General features: G+C 40.8%; 1 protein-coding gene across 7 annotated transcripts in view; it reads right to left on the reverse strand.

The window, feature by feature from the left end:
* Positions 1–24,645, reverse strand: part of LOC140476930 (receptor-type tyrosine-protein phosphatase mu-like) — an 887,393-nt gene that overhangs the window by 712,388 nt on the left and 150,360 nt on the right. For all 7 annotated transcript variants that reach the window (XM_072569881.1, XM_072569880.1, XM_072569879.1 and 4 more), the window contains exon 2: positions 9,182–9,307. In XM_072569881.1, the coding sequence (XP_072425982.1) occupies positions 9,182–9,307 (126 nt within the window). The remainder of the gene's footprint in view (positions 1–9,181; positions 9,308–24,645) is intronic.

Consider the following 24,645-nt stretch of genomic DNA (forward strand, 5'->3'; position numbering starts at 1 on the left):
TCCATCTATAGGCACCGTCTGATCTTCTGAACGTTTCCAGTATTTTTGGTTTTGATTATACGATACACTTTTCCTCTATTCCATAGAGTCAATCCTTAATTCATAGGTTTAATGATCTGGCTGCTCCAGGAAGTCAGATAACCAGGATTGCATTTATTGTTGCCCTGAATGTCATCACTCTTTTTTAACCTCATAGATTTCAAGGATCTCGCATCCAAGTATATTTTTTAATCTACATTATGTTTCATGAGCCTACAGCACTCAAGTTAACAGCACCAGCCCAGACTTGTTCAGTTACTGAAAGGATTTTGTGTGGGACACATCAAACAGCAGAGCCTTGACCTGGGGCTTGCTAAAATTGCTTGCTGCGTTTATTTACCAGGCGAGAGAATATTTGGCTCAAAGTGTAATCAGTTCAAGGGCTGTGTCAAATGCTAAATAACTGATGTGATTCAAATTATTCAGCTCGTGGTGGGATAACCTAGAATAAGCAAAGTAGCATGCAAGAGTTCAGTCTGTCACCAGCAATAACCTATCTGTAGGAGGTTAATTACTCTCAACAGTCAAAGCCTTCAAATGTGTTATTAATATATTCAACTTCAGTCAAACACCCTTTATTGATGCCATCGAAGGCTTTCCCTTTTGAATACAGCAGGGGCCCTGGTAAATAAGCTATTTTAACACATTAAGTCATTCTCAGTATATTCCAGTACAATATGAGCCTATTTTGCATTCATAAGCATCATGTCTTTTTTCCTGTAACCGACTCCCCTGATCTCTTCAAATCACTGGCTCCGACTGAGCTATCTCACCCGTGTTTACAGCATGGATTGAGAGAATCAGTTACTAGATTATTGCTGTTCCTACCCTCATCCAGTACCCACACAATGATACTCGCCAGCTTCAATTCGATGGAGTAACACTGGCTCATTTCTTCCCTTCCCCAATGAAAGGCAGCAGTTATAGTACCTGAAACATTGACACAGTGAAAATGAGCTAATTCATCAGGTCTCAAGAATTGAACCTGCACACATCTGCTTTGTTTGACTCTGAATGAGTCGAATGAGAGAGGTTGACTGAAAAAATCTTTATTGTGTCAAGGCAAAATAATGATTTAAGCCTGACCAAGCATTTGGAACTGAGTGAGCCCATGGCTGAATAGGCAGGAAGGTGAGAACTGGCCAAAAGTAATGAAGTCTGGAGCAGCATTGAAGTTAGGAGTGGAATAGCATCTGAAAAGCAGAGAGGCATGTGACACATTGGGAAGTATTGCACAGATTTCAGAATGACCCATCTATGTAGCTAACACAGGAGACAGTCAACTGGTAGGGGAATATTGATGGGGGGCACTGAATCTAAATGATGTTTAAAGACAGCCCAAAAATGTCGAGCATGTCCTTTACATGTTCTGTACAGCATGAACGATCATCCAGCAGTCATCTGCAAACTGGTGTCATGGATGTCCATGGTGGTGAGCTTTGTTCTTGCCCACAGCTGATTGAGGTTGAAGACGTAATCCGAGAAAAGGTCGCTCGACCCGAAACATCAACTCTGATTTCTCTCCACACATGCTACCAGACCTTCTGAGGTTTTCCAGCAAATTCTGTTTCTGTTTGTGTTGAAGAGATCATTTTGGATGCTGACACTGGGTGGATAAGGTGGATGAGATCTCATACATAGCCCAAGTGAAAGAAAAAAACTCCACTCTTATCAACGATCCAATCCATTGTTTGAGCCAATCTTTTCAATAAACTTCTTCTAAGACATTTGCCAGAAAGAATATTCCTCCATTATGTTAAAAGATTATTTCAGATATTTCATCAGTACTGTCCATTTTTAAAATCTACATAAGGGTTCTGAGTGACTCACTGACATTTGAAATGATGCTTTATGCACGAGTCACATTAAGAGTGTCTCAGAAGATACAAATATAGGAAAAGCAGAGATAAGCAGAGTTTGAATGGCAGAAATCAAGGAATTTGTTTACCTCAGTCTAGATAAGAGCCAATCTGATCAATTATTTAACTCACAAACCAATTAAATGGACTGGAATAACTAAATATTGGAAATAAAACCATCTAAATATTTTAAAGTGCTCAGAACAAAATGCTTGTTATTTGATATCTGCTTCCTCTCTCAATTTACTCAGTCTGCCCCATCTCTTTCTTTTTCTTTTATCAGTGCTTTGATTGACACTATTTCTTCATTCATTTTCCTAACTTGCAAAATACCTTCCATTTTCCTGCAGCCTCATGTGATCAAACCAAGGCTAAATATACAGTCTGCTCACTTTATTTCCTCAGAACCTCAAATCTGTGGGACCACTTACACCCCTAAGCCTCCTCTTTCTGATGTTATCTATAGGTTTTTACAAGTTCGGCTCAATTTCATTTCAATAGTAACACTGCACGCCTTCATTTTTAAAAAAAATATCTCTTGTACCTCTCCTCTTTTTTTTCATCCTTCATAATGTGTTCCCCTGTTGTTCCTGTCCCTGTCCCTGCGTATACATTGTCCAGAATAAGAAAGGAAATGATTTGTTTCTCCAAAATAAACAGAATACGAGAAGCAACAACATGAAAACCTAAAAAGTGAGAACTGCAATCCGTTTGGCACTCTGAGTCTGTTCCAGCATAAAATAAAATCATGGCTGAGCTTCTAACTCAACCCTACTTCCGACGTTATCACCATTACCTTTAATTACTCTAGTGTCCAAATATCCATTGATTTCTGCCTTGGTTATACTCAATGATTGAGCATCCAAAGCTTACTGAGGTATAGACTATTTATGCCAACGTATGGGTGGCACGGTGGCTCAGTGGTTAGCACTGCTGCCTCACAGCACCAGGGACCCAGGTTCAATTCCAGCCTCCATTAACTGCCTGAGTGGAGTTTGCATCTTCTTCCTGTGTCTGTGTGGGTTTCCTCTGGGTGCTTTGATTTCCTCCCACAATCCAAAAACTTGCAGATTAGGTGAATTGGCCATGCTAAATTGCCCATAGTGTGGGGGATTGGTTGCCCTTTGGCGGGTGGGTGTGGACTTGTTGGGCCGAAGGGCCTGCTTCCTCACTGTAGGGATTCCTAATACTCTTAACTCAGATTCCAGCAAAACATTCCTCCCACAATGGCCTTCCCTAGCCAACTTTGCTCTTTCAAGATTTTCATTTCCACTTTAAGTTCTGGTTACTATAATGTTTCTCATTTAGCCTTTTAGTCGGAGGAACCTTATGGAGTGTTGAACAACATTATTAATTTATGCTTCTGTTCACACTGATGTCTTTAAATTAATAATAGTGACACTTTGCAAATAATTGAAGTAAAATATTGAGCAAAGTATCTCTCAGTAATTAACAGGGACAATCAATATCCCAAGTTGCAATTTCAAGTTTGGACTTAAGGGACAGAAGTAAATTAAGTTGGAACAAACAGAACCTAATGTTGCATTGTGAATGTTTAGGTAGAAGCTGGCTCTGGAAAGGTCAGAGTAAATGAAGTATATAAGCTGCTTTCTCTTGGCTTTGAAAAAATTTGTTCCTTGGGTTTCCAGTCTACATCACGTTTACCCCATAGAAACTTGATGAATTCACTGTGACCTGACAACATTTTGTAATAGCAGAAGCTGGTGTTACATTGGAATTGTTGCTTTAAGGTGAGACACATGGTGTGTCAAGGGGCTTTCAAAGAGATGGCTGGGAAAAAGAGGTGAATGCGAAAATGTTAAACAGAAAGCTTTAATAGATAGCAGCCTGGAGTTTAAGAGATGAAGGAGGAGTGCTACTGCATCGCAACCAGTGTCTCTGCCTGTGGGCCCAAAGAACCAGCTGAAATGTCCCACCTGCCCCAGACATGAGTCATAATTTGTCTGACCCAGTTGATGAAAAAAATAAAAGAGTTGGGTTCTTGCATGGGCCATGAGTGGATGGATAAGTGTGACCTCTAAGATTGTGATTTTATCAAAAGATTGCAGGCTTGGGTCCTGCTGCAACCTTGCTAAGGGTTTCACATGTGACAGTGGTAACACCCTTATTCCAGTTCAAGTCCCACTGCCCTCAATATGGGTCTGAACACCCTGATTAAAAACACACAGTAGTGATCTGATCACGGGTGTTGAAAATGCTAACAGGATTTGACAAGGTAGTGACTATGGAGAAATTTATTTCTTCTGGTGTGGAAATCCAGGGGAAGAGCTTTTGATCTTATAATGAAGGTCAAACAAGGAAAGGTTGAGGGACTTGAGGCTGTTTTTGTCAGAGAGAAGAAAGTTGAGAAGTGACTTAATTGAGACAATAAAATAATCAGAGGGATTGATCGGTTGGACAGGGAGAGCCTTTTACCTCTGATGGCAATGGCTAGCACAAGAGCACATAGCTTTAAATTGAGGGGAGACAGATGTCAAAGGTAGTTTGTTTACTCCAAGAGTAGTAGGGGCATGGAACGCACTGCCTGCAACAGTAGTAGACTCACCAACTTTAAGGGCATTCAAATGGTCATTCGATAGGCATATGAACTAGAATGGAATAGTGTAGGTTAGATGGGCTTCAGATTGGTTCCACAAGTCGGCGCAACATCGAGGACTGAAGGGCCTGTGCTGTGCTGTAATGTTCTGGTGTTCTATGTTCTAACATGGCATTGCAACTCCTACACTGAATGCACTGACCAATAAAGCAAGCGTACCAAACTCCTTCTTCATTACCCAGTCCATGTGTGTTTGAATGACTCTGTGGAGAAAGTGAGGACTGTAGATGCTAGATTTATGAGAGTTGAGAGTGTGGTGCTGGCAAAGCACAACTGATCAGGCAGCATCCGAGGAACAGGAGAATCGATGTTTCGGGCAAAAGCCCTTCATTGGGAATGAGGCTTGTGGGCCGGAGGGCTGGGGGAAGGTAGTTGGGAATGTGATAGGTAGATGAAGGTGATAGGTCAGAATGGAGGGTGGTGCGGATAGGTGGGAAGGAAGATGGACAGGTCAAGAAGGCAATGCTGAGTTGGAGGCTTCGGGCTGGGATAAGATGGAGGGAGGGGAAATGAGAAAACTGGTGAAATCCACATTGATCCCATGTGGTTGCTCTTTCAAACAGCGGACTTAAGCATGATGGCCTCCTTCCATATTATCCATGATTCCCCATTCATTCTGGAGTAGGAGTACCTTTCCTGCCTTGCTGTCATAAGGTCTTATTTAATACTGCAAAATACAGCAGGAAACATGGGAAAGATTTTCTTTCATCAGTGGATAGAAACACCACTTTGCAACAACCATACATGGCAGAAGTGCGCGTGCTGGTTTGAGGAGATGCACTGGCCAAGAGACTCTGTGAGTGCTCTCCTGAATGGTTTCATGGTTCTAGTTTTCTGTATTACCTCTTTATTGCAGAGAATCCTGAAGCATCCTACCTTCGTTAGGAGGAGACAGCGTGCCACCGCTGCTTGATAGGACAGCTTTCCTGACTCAGTGTTGAAGGCACTTGCTCAAATGTCTTCACATTCCCAGCAATTACGGGGAGAAGCCATTTGGTGGAACAGGTTTAACATGGGTGTCTTAACATTGCTCCTGTCATCTAGAGAAAGTTGTAGCAAGTGAAGTACAATCAACAGGAGGGCATCCACCAGGGTAAAGAACAGGGAACATCCCAGCTTTAAAGAATTGATTATGATTGTGATTCTAAGCACAATTAGCTGCAACTGCTTATTGTTTAATGTAATGTCTTAAAAGTAAAGACAATGGTTTTAGGAATTTACAAACATTAAATAGGAACAGTAGTAAACCATTTGGCTCCTCAAAGCTTCTCCACCATTCAATACGATCATAGCAAATCTGTCTGTGTTTAAACTATTATATTCACATCTACCTCTGATAATCTTTGATTTATTTAGCTCACAAGAGTCTTTCCACCTTGCCTTTAAATTATTCAATGACCCTGCCTCCATTACCTTCTCTGCCAGAAAATTCCAAAGTCACACAACCTTCCGATTAAAATAAATTCTCCTCATCGCTGTCCTAAAAGGATAGTTCCTAATTTTAAAACAGTGCCTTCCAGTTCTGGACTCAATCGCAAGAGCGTGAAAGCAGGCCATTTGACCCATCAAGTCTACACCAACCCTCTGAACGGCATCCCATTCAGACCCACCTCCCCACTACCATATCCCTGTGAACACTTCATTCCCCATGGCTAACCCACCTGGCCTACATATCCCTGGACACTTTTAGCATGCAAATGCACCTGACCTGCACATCTTTGGACTTTGGGAGGAAACTGGAGCACCCAAAGAAAACTCAAGCAGACATGGGGAGAACATGCAGACTCCACACAGGCAATCAACCAAGGCTGAAATCGAACCTAGGTCCCTGGGGCTATAAGGCAGCAGTGCTAATCCCTGAGCCACCATCCCCAGAGCTATCAGCCTTTTCCACATCTTTTCTGTTGAGACCATTCAGGATCATATATACGTCAATCAAATTATTCCTCACTTCCAGTAAAAGTAAACCCAGCCTGTCCAACCCATCCTCAAAAGACAACCCACTGATTCTGACTTTCTATCTAATAAACCTCCTCTGACTTTCTTCCACAGTATTGACTGCCTTCCTTAAATAAAGAGATTAAGGATCCACACAGTAATGGAAATGTAGGCTCACCAATTCCTTGCTGTAGAACGTCTTTACTCTAATGTTCAATACTTCTTGCAGTAAAAGGTGGCATCTCACTAACTTTCTTAATTTCACACCTTAACTGCATGCTAACCCTTTAAGAATCATGCACCTGATGCACCTAAATCCAACTGCACTTCAGAGTACTGTAGTTGTTCACCATTTAAGTAATACACTTTATACATTTTCATACTTATTCTAAAATGCTCCCGAAAATGTCCTCCACTGTATTCGAAATAGTTTCCTAATCAAACTGATCAGATATTGATTCAACCTCTGAATCAGGCCACCTGATTCAGACACTGGTAGTGCTCATAAGAGCCCCTGTGCCCATAGTCTTTCTTTCGATATTGTACGCCAGCCAATGCAAGTAAACAAATAGGTGCAGCAAGCAATTAGGAAGGAAAATGGTATTTTAATCTTCAATGCAAGAGGATTTGAGTTCATAAGTAGGGATACCTTACTGCTGTTATGCAAGGTCTTGGTGAGGCCACAGTTTGGTTTCCCTAAAAAGAAACATCCCAAGAAAGTATTCTGTGAAACTCCACATCTAGACCATTATCATCAATCTGATTTTTACAGTTTATATGCAATGAAAGTCACTGTCATTATTCCCATCCCTTTATCTCAAGCACCCTGGGCACACGGTGGCTCAGTGGTTAGCACTACTGCCTTATAATATCAGGGTCCCAGGTTCAATTCCAGCCTCGGGCAATTGTCTGTGTGGAGTTTGCACATTCTGTGCGGGTTTCCTCTGGATGCTCTTGTTTCCTCCCACAGTCCAAAGATATGAGGTCAGGTAAATTGTCTGTAGTATTAGGTGCATTAGTCTGAAGAAAAATGGGTCTGGGGGGATTTTCCTTCAGAGGTTCAGTGTGGACTGGTTGGGCTGAAGGGCTTGTTTCCACACTGTAGGGAATCTAATCACCCAATAATGTGGGTTAAAATCTGAATTGATAGATTTTGTTTGTTTTGGTTTTAACAAGTTGGTCTTTCAATGAAGCATAAGCATAATTGCTGCCAGTTTGTTTTATGAGTACAACAGAAGCTGATCACATAACAAAACCAAACTATTTATATCTAACAAATTTAAAGATTTCAAAACAAACAGTAAAATATAATCCCATCAAACTAAACAGCATCCCTTTACAGTACTCCCACCAGAGAGAATTTCTTTAAAATGTAACTAACGCTTCAATTCTTGGTCTTTAGACTAACAGCCTCGTTTCTGAGCTGAGACTTTCTCAGCTTAAAATAACCACTTCAGGGTTTCACCCAAAAAATATCTGACCTGGAACTTTCAAATCAAACTCTTTGCATTGAGGGAAACTATTTTTAACAAATGTAATCTATTCATTTTCTTCAGGTACAACTTCCTTACACACCTAACTCTACCCAAGGTTTCTGAAAATTGAAACAAAAAAAAAGTTTCCCAAGCTGTGGGTGTTTCCCCTAAGCCAAAGAAAAAACATCTAGATTATTTGACCTTAAGCCTAATGCACAACTATTCATAAACCTTGCTCAATGTAAACAAAACTCTGTTACTCTCCAGAAAGTCTCTCTTTCTTTCATACTACGTTTTAAATGAAATCTCACTGGCTATGGAAATACTGACAAAATAATTGTTCAAACCCTTTATAGACACAGAGCAATCACATGCCACTAGTTTAAAATTCAAACACTAAAATAGATTATATTGAAAGGTATACAAACCATCCACTTTATGCAATCAAAAGTCATATGACACCAATTAATATTCCAACAAGTTTAATTGAAATCACAAACCTTTGGAACACTACTTCTTTATTAGGTGATGATGGAGCAGCATTCCGAAAACCTGTGATTTCAAATAAACTGTGTGATTATAACCTGGTGACTTCTGACTTTGTCCACCCCAGTCTGACAATGGCACCTCCACATCACATACATCAGGGTCATTCCCTGAAATATAGGCACACAAAGCTGCAGCTAAAAATCAATACTTGATTATTCTAAACTAAGAGTAAATTAATGTCTTGCAATGCTTATTCCCTGTGGTAAACTCCACCGTATAAACAAACAATTTTCAATTAACATGCCAGGGACCTTGCAGTCACCTGATCACTGACACACTAAATTCGGAAGTGATTCTGAAATAATACTTATTTGTCACTGGCTTGAAATCCATGCTTTAAAAATAATATTTGTATATCACACAACTTCCATCACATCTTCCCAATGGAAGCATTACGATAAGTGCGCGATTTATACTTACACATTAGCTCAGAATCAAGCTGAAACACATACCTGCACTCAGATCAGTGACTCAGATTAGACAGGTTCATGTAAAACACCCAGAAGTTAATTAAGAAGGTCAAGCATTAACAGCACAAGAATAAAAGCCAATTCCAATCTAACTTCATAGCAGCAAGTAATATAACCACCAGCATCGTGTTGCAATAAATAGAGGTTTTATCATTTGGTATCAAACAGGATACAATAAGCCATATCTGACAATCAGATTAGCATATGCTTTTTTGATCCCATATTACAACAAACCTGTTGGTATCCATGGATCCAGGGAAGGCTTCACCATTGTGTTGATCTGCTCCCAGTCAAGGTCACTACCTTCCATTCCCTGGGTGTAGCCGCAATCACTGAATGGTTCATCAAAGGTACAGCTTCCTGTTGAGCCAGAGGAAACCAAAATGAACAAAAGGAAAACCCATTTTAATTTAAAATGTATTCTTTCATATCTTCTTAGTCAGAAATTTTAATTAAAATTCCTTTTGATAAAATGACTGGGAAGCCCATTCTTCACTCTGAATAGCCTGCCCATCTAGAATACACTGAAGTCATCTTTAATGCAATAATTCAAACAAATGCCCAATCAGGCAATCTTAACACTCTCATTCACACACCACTCTCAAAGCCATTGAGATCCTGTCTTCATTAATTTTATGAAAAACTGAAGCCGAGTAAAATGTTATTACATTTTTCCTATTAGGATTAGCCCAAGATACGAATTTTATCCATGACATGTGAGAATGAATTCTTAATTTCCATTTTCTAAAGGCATTACTCCATAACAAGTGTCAGGGGCCAGGCTAGGAGCAATAAATTCAGATTGGAGGGCGGGGTCATATAGACATTTACACTAATTAACCTGCTCTGAGATGCTATTGTATATCTCTGGAGCCAGTAGGACTTAAACCCAGGTCTCCTGGCTTTTCCAGCAACACATTTTCAGATCTGATCTCCAGCATCTGCAGTCCTCACTTTCTCCTCCTGGCTCAGACATGAGGTACACTACCATAGCACATTTCAAACATCTCTGACACCTGGGTTAAAATGATTTCAGACTGACTGGATGAACTTTTTTCCTGTTAGGATCATGTGTAAAAAGAATCAGGTGTTCTTTATGCAATTGCAACGTTATAAACACAAAGCTATCCCACTGCATTTTAGAATTATCTGACACTAAAGGCTCATTTCGCTCTTTGCACACTGGTTATGCTTTCAATGGGTTTTTTCAACTCAAGTTGCTGCGATGGGAATTTTAGGAAAGAAAAGCTTTTCCCATTATTAAATATTCTTCAATCCCAAGTGCACAATGAATGGAAAACTAAGAGCCACCAATTCTCAATCATCAATTAACATTTATACAAGTGCAGGCATATTTATCTAATAGGACTGCCTTCCGATAAATGGGCACAACTGCCAACCATCTTACACTTCTTACAAGTCCACTTTGCCTATCCAGTTAAGCTGAATATAATTTTTAGTGTTAAACTGGAAGTAAATTGAAGAATTGAGGTGGCCAAATTGTTTCAGGCTGTGAGTGTAAGCAGTTGACCACTGAGTATTCCAACATTTCCTTGGTCATATTTCAGTCTCCATGGGCTTCAGCTCCTCCAAAGATCTATTGCCTGTATTTCAAATCAAGACTCAGTCAACCAACAGCCCCACACTCACTGATCAACATGAGCTCTTGCTCCACCAAAGCCTCCATCTTAAAATTCCAATCTTTGCATTCCCTCGATGGTCTCATTTTTTTCTACTTTTCCAGCTCCACAACTGTAGTGGATCTTCTTGAATGAGTTCCTTGGTGAGGGTTGTTAACGTGGGCTAATCAGGAAAGCTGACCATTATAACATTTAGAAGCTCCTCAGTTCAAAGGATTGACTCCGAGCTGGCTGGCCACAGCCAATGTACTGTGCACGAGTAGATAAAGGGTGATTTAGTGATGGGATACCTCTGTGCAATTAGCTCAACAATCCTCCAAGATTGCTACACCCTGTCAATTCTGCCGACTTGCTTATTCATGGTTTTCTTTGATCCACTTTTGACATCAGTGCCTTCAGCTATTTAGACGTTAAGCACTGCTATCCCCTCTTAAAGCTCCCAGCCTCTCTAATTACACCTTTGACTTTGAATCCTCTCCTGTTGATCCACTTTAGTCAACCGTATCAGGGTCTGATATAAGCTATTGTTACTGTTGGGGAAGACATCAGGAAAAATGTGAAGGCTCCCAAACAAACAAGTCCAGGCTAGACAGTAACCCCCACAAATAAGACTGCCGATTCTGAGAGGTAGCTGCCCAGTGGAATTTTAAGCAGGTCTTAGGAGAGCAGTCAGGAACTTTTCATATCTACTCCTTCCAAAATGAAATTATTTAGGTGGCAAAAAAAAATAAAGAACATGACATAATAACACTGGAATTTTTGTAGCTCTCCCTGGTGCTATAAAATAACGTAATGGGAAAAAAAAATTAACGCAGTGCAGGAATTAAGTAAATCTGCATTGACATAAATTGCTACTTAGCAATCACTTAACAAGTAAAGGATGTGTTTATCCACTAACATGTTCGAAATATTTACTCCGAGGAAAACGCGTAGGAGGACTGATAAAAATTAATGCTCGGCACTCAATTTGCTGCTTTTCAAGCTTTAAGATGATGCTTTTCTTCTTTCTAACACAAAGAAAGCAGCTTGCACCAACAAGCACCAGAAAAACAGGTACATTTATTATCTCTGACGATGTTTGGATTCAGTCCCTCACCATAGCGATAAATACAGCCAGCCATCGAAACCAGCTCAACTATCACATTCTTTTAATTCAGTACACGAATGAATGAATTCAGCAAGCAACACAGATGGTTGAGGTCTTTCGCAACTATTCAGCCACATATAGTTGATCATTCTTGATAGCACCTTTGTCCTTCTCTTTTTGCAACCAGCCAGCTTGTATTCTGCTTGCATTTCACCCCAGGGAAATTGCGACTACAAGGAGTATTGGGAATGTTTAAAACCTCTAATTGTTAAATTTTCTTCTACTATTTTTAACTACTCACTGGGAATTATCTGAGCCAAATGTTGTGACGAGTATAATGGAGGCTCATCTGTGTTAATATGTACACATAGGCCAATCAAGTCCTTCTGCAGGATTGACAATAATTGTATAAGCGATTTGGTTTGTATATATTACAATGTTGACAAATTGATTGGTGATACATGTTCCATGTTTCTAATTTTTTTTATTTATTGCTGAGATGTGGGCATCACTATGAAAGCCCCCATTTATTGCTGTCTCCTAACTGCCCTTGAGAAAGTGCTGCTAAGTCGCCTTCTTAAACCACTGCAGTTCAAATGGTGTGTAGCCTCACAGCACTGTTAGGAGAGAGTTCCTCGGTTTTTACCCAGGGAAGGAATATTTCCAGTTTGTAACTTGAAGGGAACTTACAGGTGGAAGCATTCCCATGCACCTGCTATTTTTGCCCATCTTGAATTGAAGATGTTGCAGATTAGGATAGCGCTGTCAAATAAATCTTGGTGAGTTACTCCAGTGTGTCTTGTTGACACTGTGCATCGGTGATGGCTGAAGTACATGTTAAGAGTGAATGGAGGGCTGATTGAGTGTCACCATCATCCTGGAAGGTGTCAAGCTCTTTAAGCTTTGCTGGAGCAGCAGTCATTCCAACAATTTGAGAATATTCCATCCCACTCCTGACTTGCAAGTGGCGGGTCTACCTTAGCCCATTATTTTCCTGAAATTCCAGCTTCTATGAGACTGCATCACTTTGACAGATGTCTTACTGATGTGCTTTAGTTAGCACCAGTGAAATTAAGCCAGTTTCATATCACTATAACATAGTATTTGAGAGAAAAGGAAGGCCAACATTTACATATCACCTCTCATGATTACCAGATGTCTCAAAGCACGTGACAGCCATGTTGCTCAAGTGAGGGCCCATCCACTCTCAGATAAATGTGTCATGAGTGCTCTTACAGGGTGGCACATGTTGGATGCCAATGTTTATGGGCTTTGTGTAGACAGTGTCCATGGAACGTTCCTAATGCTTTGCAGCCTGGTCTCCATCATGGAGGTCCATTGGACAAAGTGGTGAGCTGGACTTGCCACATACCTGCACTGACTTCCATGTCAAGAATTATCAATACCCAGTTTTCTTACAGTGGATGCAAAGAACAGAAAACTACAGGTTAATTTGACGTTAATCAGGTCAAAAAGCAATCATCCCCCTTAATAAACAACTCACCTGGTTAGAATCTTGCCTTTACATCCAGAATTTTGTTAAAAAATATAATAGGTTGCTCCTGAAAGGCCTTTTCTGGACATCTCGTGTGATTCTAGCAGATTTCTCCCCATACCCCCGTCTTTCAAGCCTCAATAGCATTCAGCCCAAATGTGCTAATATTGCTGAACTGATAATCCAGAGGCCTAGCTTAATGTTCACGAACAAAAAAGAACAAACTCCACTCTGGCAGCTGTGGTTATTTCCATTCAGTTCATTGATACATCCAGATGATCATGCTAATCTCATTCATAATGATCATGAAACTACTGGATCATCATAAAAATTCATCCGGTTCACTAATCTGTTTATCTGACTGTAAAGTATTTCCCTTAACTATGTCTTATATCTAACTTATACTATAAATAAGGTAATACAACCCACCCAAACCCATTGCCCTCTGACTAATGCACCTAACACTATGGGCAATTTAGCATGGCCAATCCACCTGACCTGCACATCCTTGGACTCCAGTTTCCTCCCACAGTCCAAAGATGTGCAGGTCATGCTGAATTGCCCATAGTGTAAGGTGCATTAGTCAGAGGGAAATGGGTCTGGATGGGTTACTCTTCGGAGGGTCGGTGTGGACTTATTGGGCCAAAGGGCCTGTTTCCACACTGTAGGGAATCTAATCTAATCTAATCTAAGGGTACTTTGTACCTAAGATAGCGCCATGAAAGGCAACACTAACAACTTTTCACTGTATTCCTGTGCTTGAGTTCATGTGACAATAATACGTCATTCTAATTCTAATGCCCTTCAGGGGAAGAAATACGCTTTCCTTGCCTAGTCAATCCTATGTGCGATCGCAGCAATGTGGCTGAACCTTAATTGGCCTCTGAAATGGCCAAGCAAATCATTCAATTGTATCAAATGGTGACAGCACTGTATGGTTATAAGTACATGAGATGGACTGCAGCAGTTATAAATGTCACTTAATAATTTCTGCTGAGCATTTGAAAATGACATTAACTTGCATGTATGAATATTCTCAAGGGTTAGGGTCAATAGCTAGACTCTTGAGCCTGCAGTATTCAGTTATACACACCTGCCATGTGGAAAGATGTAGTGGCATTGAAGGCAGTCTGGAAAAGGATCACTTGGCTGATCCCAGATAAGGAGGGACTGTCTTGTGAGGAGAGGTCATGTAGGTTGGACCTTTACTTGTTGGAATTTAGAAGAATGAGGGGCAGCCTTATTGAAACATATAATATTCTTAGGGGACTCAATAGAATAGATGTGGAAAGGTTATTTTCACTTGTGGGAGAGTTTACACCAGAGGGCATAATTTCAAGTAATGGGTTGACACAGAGGTAAGGAGGTAGGGAGGAATTTCAACTCTCGGGGCATTGTGAATCTGTGGAACTCGTTACTACAGAGGGCTGTTGAGGATAGGTCATTAAGTGGATTCAAGGCTGAGATAAACAGTAAGGGAATCAAGGGCTATGGGGTAAAGGCAGGAAAGTGGAGTTGAGGATTATCACATCAGCCATGATATCATTGAATGGCAGAGCAGACTCAATGGGCTGAATGGCCTACTGCTGCCCCTATACCTTATGGTCTTACGACATCCCTCCCCCATTGTGTTCCTGAGTTGTTATTGTTATGTAGTTTTTTTGAACACCAAATTAGAATCGCCATATAAGTTCAAATGTGAGTCAGCATTCAATATGACCCTGAAATGAGGCAGCCCAGAGATACTGCCATCTTTATTCCAGGGTTAGATCAGAACTTTACTCTATAGTAACAACACATACCTTTAGAAGCAAAATGTATTTTGCTCATATGCTAAACTGCTTCAGATTTACTTGGACATACAGCACAGAAAGTGTTTATTTGGCCTAACCATGTCATTTAAATTCCAACTTAATTCCCCTCTCATCATTAGTCATCCAAATCCATCAGAAGAACATTTGTTTCTCTCTTTCATTTGCTTGTCTAACCTTTCCCTAACTACATCCAAACTCTACAGCGCAACCATGTCCTGTGATAACAGGTTCTGCAATCTCACCACTCTTCCAGGCTCCTTTCAAATCCCTCATTTAATTTCTTCATGAATACCTTATCACAATGTCGTTTAGTTTTGCCTGTCTCCACAGTGGAAACATTCAGTCCGTATTCACTTTGTCAAATCTTTCCTGAACTTTAAACACCCCTGTTAGATCAGCCCTCTGTTCCAAGAGAGAAAAGATCTAGTCTGTTTACCTTTGCATTTCAGGAATTAGCCATGCAAATCTTTTTTGAATCCTTTGCATAGACACTACAAGGTGACCAGATTAGAACATAAGGTCTTAGGAGGACCTGCCAAGGGAAATGGGACATATGTACTTCCCCAATGTGAGAGACTAGATATAGGAACACAGGTTGAAAATGGGCATTCATGTCAGGGAGGAGAAGAACTTGTTTTCTCTCAGAGGATAGATAGCTAGAGATGCAATGCCTAGCACGGTGGAGATGGGGTCATTGATATATATTGAAGGTGGAGGTAGATAGACTCTGGGCTAATAAGGGATACAAAAGATGGCAGAGCATATGCCGGATAGTGGATTTGAGGCTCCAATCAGATTAGTCAAGAACTTATTTAACAGCAAAGCAAGCTCGAAGGACTGAATGGCCTACTACTGTTCTTAATTCGTATGTTTGTATATACACAGTACTCCAAAGGTGACTTGACCACAGGGTTGAATTCAAGCTTTGTATAGCTTCTCTACATTCCAACTACTGAAACATGAAGCCGAGTTGGTCTGTAACGTAAACACACCTTGAATTTAATCAAAAGATTGAGGCATTTGATGACATTTGTTGAAAATTCTACTCTAAAACAGCAAAAGAGTTTTATTAAATTCAATTTATTATGCATATTGGTTTTGAAAGCAAAAGAAAGGGATTCTTACAAATGACATCCAATTTAGGGCTACATTTGCTTGGGAGGAATATATTTTAATGATTAGGATTCTCCGAGGGAGGACCCTAATGATAAATGACAGGCTTCTCTGATGGACAGAATAGCACTTGGGATGAGCTATGTTTGGTGGAATAACATTAAGATTTTTTTAGGATGACTTGAAATCCTTTTAAGATAAATAGTTATTTATACTCTTGACTTCCCTCCAAGCTGTTTCTTTGTGTTTCTGAGGAATTATTTTACTTTTTCATTCTGGCTTTGAAAAGACCATTCCTGTGAAGCACAGGAGGTCCAAGTTCAAGTAGGATTGGGAAGTGTGAATTGTGAATTGTTAAATATTGACATCATGCATGAGCAAAGTCTCCTCTCTGAGGACCCTATCCAAAGAAGCATTCAAGTTGGTTCCTGAGCAGTTGGCTATTAATCCAGCACATGCTAATCAAGTTTTATACAGCGACAGAATAATCCATTAGTGCTACAAAAAACTGCACCATGAAGTGGAAAGGCTTCAGTTCATATCCACATCTGCTCAGACATCAGATTCTGTTTCCATACTGTGAGAGTCAACTGAAGAGAAGCCAAAGGCTCAAAAGCTTCTGTACAAGAACGGAAGGGATATCAGACAAAGCATCGCCATCAGGACAGTTTTTTTTAGAGACCCTAATTAAATCAACTGACGCCAGATAGCAATCAATCCCCCCTGACTTTTCAGCTAGGATATTATCTGAAAGGCAAGTCGAAGCTTGACATGAATTACATAGCATAGCTAATGTGTAAACAAGTCATTATGTTACTCAGGGAATTATAGCTGCCGTGACTAGTTGTAACTTTCTGAATAACTTGTCTGGATGTTACTCTGGCTCCAAATCAAGCCACTGATTCTATCAGAGATCAAAGGCAGGTAGAAGGAGGTCATTCAGCCTATCATTGATGGGCCATTGCCTGAGCTGTCCCAATTTCAGTTCCTTTTCTTTCCACAGCAGCTATTCAATGTTTATTTTGGATTTTTATCTAATTCCCTTTTAAGAGCTCAAAAGGTTCCCACCCTTTTTGATTAGATCATAGAATCCCAACACAGTGTGGAAACAGGCCATAGGGTCCAATTAGTCCACACCGACCCTCTGAAGAGTAACCCACCCAGACCCATTTCCCTACCCTATCACTCTCCATGTACCTCTGACCAAAACACTTAACCTACAATCCCTGAACACTGTGGGAAATTTAGCAAGGCCAATTCGTCTAAACTGAACACCTTTGGACTGTGAGAGGTAACCAGAGCACCTGGAGGAAACCCACGCAGACACGGGGAGAATGTGCAAACTCAACACAGACAATGGCCCAAGGCTGAAATCAAATGCAGGTCCCTTGCGCTGTGAGACAGCAGTGCTAACCACTGAGCCACTGTACCAGCTTATGTCCCCAAACAATTGCCCATCTCCAAACAACTCTAGCCTTTCCTTCTGATCGTGATCTTGTAGTTATGCCTTTAGTTACTGACTCATTGCTTACCAGAATCAGGGTTTCATTACTTACCATCAAGACTCCTCAGGATTTTGAGCACTTCATCAGGTCCCTTCTTCACATGTTCTCAGGAAGGGTCACCCAGTGTAAAACGTTAACTCTGATTTCTCTCCACAGATGTGGCCAGATCCGCTGAGTTTTTCCAGCAACTTCTGCTTTTATCCCTTCTTAACATTCTTTGTTCAGATTCTCATGCCACCTCCCTTTTAACTAAAGCTCTAATCTTGGTATCAAGCTGGTAAATCTCTCAACAGTCTTGATTTCCTTCTTAAACTAGCTACCCAACAGAAGACAATCTAACTGTGACCCACCAGTGATTTGTCCATGTTCAGCACTCATTCTTCTAAAAACTAATTTCTGATGGTAATTTTTTCCTCCTGCCCACAATGATTCCAATATCAAGTCCCTAATTTTCACCTCTCCCTGCTTCTTTTATTAATGTGCATTTCCTCTTTTTTTCTTTCTTGTGCAATTACCTCAGGATACAGAAGACAACAAAATACTGATGATCACATTAACCAATGAAACTTCACAAAAATAATTGAGAATGGTGATATCAAACCAATTTATCTCATATTGTAGGTTTTAAAATGGCTAGAAGGGCAAATTTAATTCTACGAATGAAATACCAGAAAGCAATACTTATTTGAACCTGAAAGTAGCATATTAACAAAGTGAGAATTGCTAGCGACTTTAACTGCATTAAACACCAGTTCTTCAAAGCTCTTGGAGCTGCAGTGACCCAGGACCAAAGTTCAGAGGCTGGGGAAGTGGACAGTGAATCAAAGGAAGCAAAGTTACAGATGGTCAATGTGAGATTAGATTAAACCACAGATGACTCAATGGATAACGCTCTCACCTTTCAGCCAGAAGGTCATGAGTTCAAGTCCCACTCCAGAGATTTGAACAAATGAGCCTGGAAGGCCAGTGAAGTACTGAGGAAATATATGGCTTGAGATGTTAACCCAGATCTTGTCCACCCTCTCTGGTGAACATAAAAGATCCTACAGCAGTACATCAAAGAGGAGCAAGGGCTGCCTCACAGCATTTGGCTAATAATTATCTCTTAACCAGCATCAATAAAAACAGACCTATATGGCCTTTATTTCATTTCATTTGGAAGACCTTGCTGTGTAAAATTGGTGTCACTTTTCCAATATTAGAACAGCAATTATGCTTTATAGGTTGCAAAGGGATTTTGAGAAATTCTGAGATCATGAAAGGTGCCACTTTTAAAGAAGAATGTAACTGAGCTCCAAGCTCATGAACAGAGTTTGCATTTTAAAATTTCAGTAGCTCTTGCTCAAAATTTCCAAACCTATCCTTAAATTATCTTGCTCACCTTATCTTGGCTCTTGTCCAAGTTTGACCTGTCATACAGATTATTCCATCAAAAGACACCAAGAACATATCAGAGAACAAACTCTGAGAACAGGTCCTTGTGGTCGGCAGGCAGTGAGAGGTCAAGGTAAATTTGTCAAAAACGTATTGGACATACAAATAGGATTTGATTGCCCATTATTTGTCAGAACTTAAAAACACTTTGTTTCCATTTGGGGATTCACTTCAATGTGAACAAGCAATTAGCAAGAAGAACATTATAATCTTAAGTCATGAAGCAAAAAACAAAACAGTGAGAAGAATATCGGGAGTTTCTATCCAAAATATTAACCTATTATATACTTTAAGATTATGTCTGACCTGCCATGCATTTCCAGAGTTTTCTGTTTTAGATCTGATTTCCATTATTCACATATTTCATTTTATAACTGGAGTAGGTTAAATAGAACTGGTAAGTTTATGGGCAGCACGGTGGCTCAGTGGTTAGCACTGCTGCCTCACAGCGCCAGGGTCCCAAGTTCGATTCCAGCCTTGGGCAACTGTCTGTGTGGTGTTTGCACAATCTCCCCATGTCTGCATGGGTTTCTTCTAGGTGCTCTGGTTTCCTCCCACAGTCCAAAGATGTGCAGGTCAGGTGAATTTGCCATACTAAATTGCCCGTAGTGTTAGGTGCGTTAGTCAGAGGGAAATGGGTCTGGGTGAGTTACTCTTCGGAGGGTCGGTGTGTACTTCTGGGCTGAAGGGCCTGTTTCCACACTGTAGGGAATCTCAAACACAGTAAAGAAGTTAAAGTTGCATTGAACTTTGACGAAACCACACAATTCTGGTTGTCACATTACATAAAACTGTACAGATCAGAAACAGGCCATAGATGTTGTGCCAAAAATGATGCCAACTTAACCTAAACTCTTCTACCTGCCCTTAGCCCATATCCCTCCATTTGTTGCAGATTCATAGAGTCACAGAGTGGTACAGCATGGAAACAGACCCTTCAGTCCAACTCGTCCATTCCAACCAGATATCCCAACCTAATCTAGTCCCATATGCCAGCACTCAGCCCATATCCCTCTCAACCCTTCTTATTCATATATCCATCCAGATACCTTTTAAATGTTGCAATTGTACCAGCCTCCTCCACATCCTCTGGCAGCTCATTCCACACAAGCACCACCCTCTGTGTGAAAAAGCTGCCCCTTAGGTCCCTTTTATATCTTTCCTCTCATCCTAACCCAATGCCGTCTAGCTCTCGACTCCCCCACCCCCAAAGAAAAGTCTTTGTCTATTTATCCTATCCGTGCCCCTCATGATTTTATAGACCTCTCCGACACTCAGCCCCTGACACTCAAGGGAAAACAGCCCCAGCCTATTCAACCTCTCCCTATAGCTCAAATCCTCCAACCCTGGCAACATCCTTGTAAATCTTTTCTGAACTCTTTCAAGTTTCACAACATCCTTCTGGTAGGAAAGACACCAGAATTACACACAATATTCCAAAAGTGGCCTAACCAATGCCTTGTACAGCTGCTACATGACCTCCTAACCCCTGTACTCAATACTCTGACCAATAAAAGAAGACATACCAAACACCTTCTTCACTATTCTATCTACCTGCGACTCCACTTTCAAGGAACTATGAACCTGCACTCCAAGGTCTCTTTGTTCAGCAACACTCCCTAGGACCTTACCATTAAGTGTATAAGTCCTGCTAAGATTTGCTTTCCCAAAATGCAGCAGTTAACATATATCTAAATTAAACTCCATCTGTAACTTCTCAGCCCATTGGTCCATCTGATCAAGATCCTGTTGTAATCTGTGGTAACCTTCTTTGCTGTCCACTACACCTCCAATTTTGGTGTCATCTGCAAACTTACTAACTATACCTCCTATGTTCACATCCAAACCATTTATATAAACGATGGAAAGTAGTGGGTCCAGCACCGATCTTTGTGGCACTCCACTGGTCACAGGCCTCCAGTCTGAAAAACAATCCTCCATCACCACCTTCTGTCATCTACCTTCGAGCCAGTTCTGTATCCAAATGGCTAGTTCTCCCTGTATTCCATGAGATCTAACTTTGCTAGCCCGTGTCCCATGGGAACCTTGTCGAATGCCTTCCTGAAGTCCATTTAGATCACATCTACTACTCTGCCCTCATCAATTCTCTTTGTTACTTTTTCAAAAAATTTAATCAAGTTCGTGAGACATGATTTCCCACGCACAAAGTCTTGTTGACTATCCCTAATCAGTCCTTGCCTTTCCAAATACATATACATGCTGTCCATTAAGATTCCCTCCAACAACTTGCTCACCACCGACATTAGGCTCACTGGTCTATAGTTCCCTGGCTTGTTCTTAACACCTTTCTTAAATAATCTTACCACATTAGCCAACCTCCAGTCTTCCAGCACCTCACCAGTGACTCTCAATGAAACAAATATCTCAGCAAGAGGCCCAGCAATCACTTCTCTAGCTTCCCACAGTGTTCTAGGGTACACCTGATCAGGGGATTTGGGAATTTATCCACCATTATCCATTTCAAGACATCCAGCACTTCCTCCTGTGTAATATGGACATTTTTCAAGATGTCACCATCTATTTCCCTACAGTCTATATCTTCCATATCCTTTTCCACGGTAAACACTGATTCAAAATACTTCTTTAGTACCTTCCCATCTCCTGTGGCTCCACACAAAGGCCATTTTGCTGATCTTTGATGTGCTCTATTCTCTCCCTAGTTACCCTTCTGTCCTTAAGGTATTTGTAAAAACCCTTTGGATTCTCCTTAACCCTATTTGCCAAAGCTATCTCACGTCTCCTTTTTGCCCACTTGATTTCCCTCTTAAATATACTCCTACTGCCTTTATACTCTTCTAAGGATTCACTCGATCTAGCCTGTCTATACCTGACATATGCTTCCTTCTTTTTCTTAACCAAACCCTCAATTTCTCTAGTTATCCAGCATTCCCTACACCTACCAGCCTTTCCTTCCACCCTAACAGGAATACACTGTCTCTGGACTCTCGTTATCTCATTTCTGAAGGCTTCCCAAGGGAACACCTGCACCCAATCAACTTTCAAAACTGTTCATGTGTTCATGAACACATTTATCTGAAAGTCCATTAATGCCGCTAATGTATCTGCCTCCACCACCACTCCGGCAATATTTTCCACACTCCTACCACTCTCCGTGCAAGAAAAACCTCCTCTCACATCTCCTTTGAACTTTCCCCCTCTCACCGTAAATGCATGCCCCTTAGTTTAAGACATTTCAACTCTGGGAGAAAGATTCTGACTGTTATCCCTATCTCATAATTTTACAGACTTCTATTAAGTCTCCCCTCAGCCTCTGCCACTCCAGAGAAAACAACTCGAGGTTTTCCGGCCTCTCCTTACAGTTCATACCCTCCAACCCAGGAAAGTCCTGGTAAGCCACTTTAGGACCCTCTCCAAAGAATCCATATCCTTCCTGTAATACGCCGACCAGAATTGAATGCAATACTTTAAGTGTGGCCTAACCAAAGTCTTACAAAGCTGCAACATGACATCCTGACTCTTGTACTCAATTCCCCAAACAATAAAGGCAAGCATGCAAAACACCTTCTTTACCACCCTATCTACTTGTGTGGCCACTTTTAGGGAGCTATGGACTTGAATCCCTTTGTACATCAATGCTGTTCAGGCCCCTGCCATTAACTGGATGCTTTTCCTTAACATTTGATTTCCCAAAATGCAGCACCTCACACTTATCTGGATTAAACATCATCTGCCATTTCTCTGCCCATACTTGCAACTAATCTATACCCCGCTGTGTCCTTTGACAACCTTCTACACCATCCATAATTCCACCGATCTTTGTAGCGTCTGCAACCTTACCAACTCACCCAACTACATTTTCATCCAAGTCATTTATATATATCTCACAAATAGTAGAAGCCCCAGTATGGATCCCTGTGGAACACCATTAGCCATGGACTTTCAGCCAGAAAACCATTCTTCTACCATTACTCCCTGCCTTCTATGGGCAAGCCAATTCTGAATCCATGCGGCAAAGTCAGAGTGGATCCCATACATCTTAATCTTCCAGATAGGCCTACCATGAGGGGATATAGCTATCAGAGGAGGTGGAGAGTGGTTATTTAAGAAATGCTACACTTGCATTTAAGATTGAGATAGTCAAATGCAATGAGAAGGGATAGAGGGCTACACTGATAGAGTTGGATGAGAAAAATTAGGAAGAGGCTAGAATGGGGCATTAAAAATGATATGTCACTTCTTGCATTGTATATACTATAGTTTGAAATCCATCTGAATGCAGAGAGGATAAATGTATATTTTTAAGGGCCATTGCATGGAAGCCAAACCATGGATGTAGTGAGGTTAGACAGATTTTCTGGACTGATTTTGAATCAGCAGTGAAATTTCCGCTGCCATGACTATGTAGTTTGCAGAAAGTCTCTATAGGATCAATAGTACACAGTCATAAAGGGCAAATGGCCTGTCCCCAATCCAGACGTACGTATATACTTTGACATGATTCCTTGGAATACAAAGGAGAATCATTTCCAATGAAAAGTATGAGACTTCATCTCAAAATATCTAGGCAACTGTTGTTTTACTGGTACTAGAATAATAAGGGCTACATTTGCATAGCAAGGCAACAAGAGAGCACTCTGTACATGAACCGTCCTATTGTGGCAAAGAGAAGGAAAGACAGAGCTATCTGAACGGGGGAATGCAGTGAATTGAAAAGGTCTTTCAAAAGATATGCACAGACCAAATAATTTTCTTTTGTGCAGAATTCACGCTATGATTCTTTCCTCTCTAAATTGTAGCATAGTTTACCCGACAGTGGTCTCACTGTCATGCTGCTTTGATTCATTGAGAGAGCTAGCAGGGTAGTTATCTTATTTCAATCAGGAAAGATGCATTGGGTGGATTAGGACACCATCCAAATTTTAAGATGCAGGCAAGCTGCCGCTACTTGTAGTGCATACCAAAGTCAATCAGCTCCAAAAGTGCAGTAAACAAATGCAAATGGTTTCTTCCAACAAGAAGCAGTTCATCAACTGACAGCTCAGTGAAATGGTAAAATATGGTAATTTTAGCTTTACTTACCTCAAAGAAACGGAAACATATGACTAAGATTTATATAGTACCCTGCATGAATATAAGAGGCATCATCGTGTTAACGTCAGGAAACACATGTGTAGTGATTATAATGAGGTCAACCAGGTGGACTTCACAGACTGTATGAGTTCCCTGACTGGGGCTGTTAATGTGGTCCAATCAGTGAGCCCTGGCTGACAGATTAAAAACAGGAGTGTTCGGGGTTCTGTTCCCTCTGAGAAAACTGGATCAGTGTCAAGGACTCTCCACGTATAAATAAAGGGTGACTTGGTAACGGGTTACGGGCCTCAATGGACTTATTTCAACATCAACCATTTGTGCAAAGTGAGGTCCCACAATGGTAATGTGCCAGTGCTAGACAATTTATCTTTAGTGATGTTGCTAAGGGATAAATATTGGCTGTGGGATCCTTTATGTCCACTTAAGTGTCAGATAGAATTTCGGTTTGACATCTCCTCCAAATGATGGCACTCCAGTCAACATTATGGGTGAGATGTTCAATTAATGAGATCGGTAGGTCATGCTGAGAAATGTCCC

This window comes from Chiloscyllium punctatum, chromosome 5 (assembly GCF_047496795.1).
Source record: "Chiloscyllium punctatum isolate Juve2018m chromosome 5, sChiPun1.3, whole genome shotgun sequence".
Taxonomy (NCBI): domain Eukaryota; kingdom Metazoa; phylum Chordata; class Chondrichthyes; order Orectolobiformes; family Hemiscylliidae; genus Chiloscyllium; species Chiloscyllium punctatum.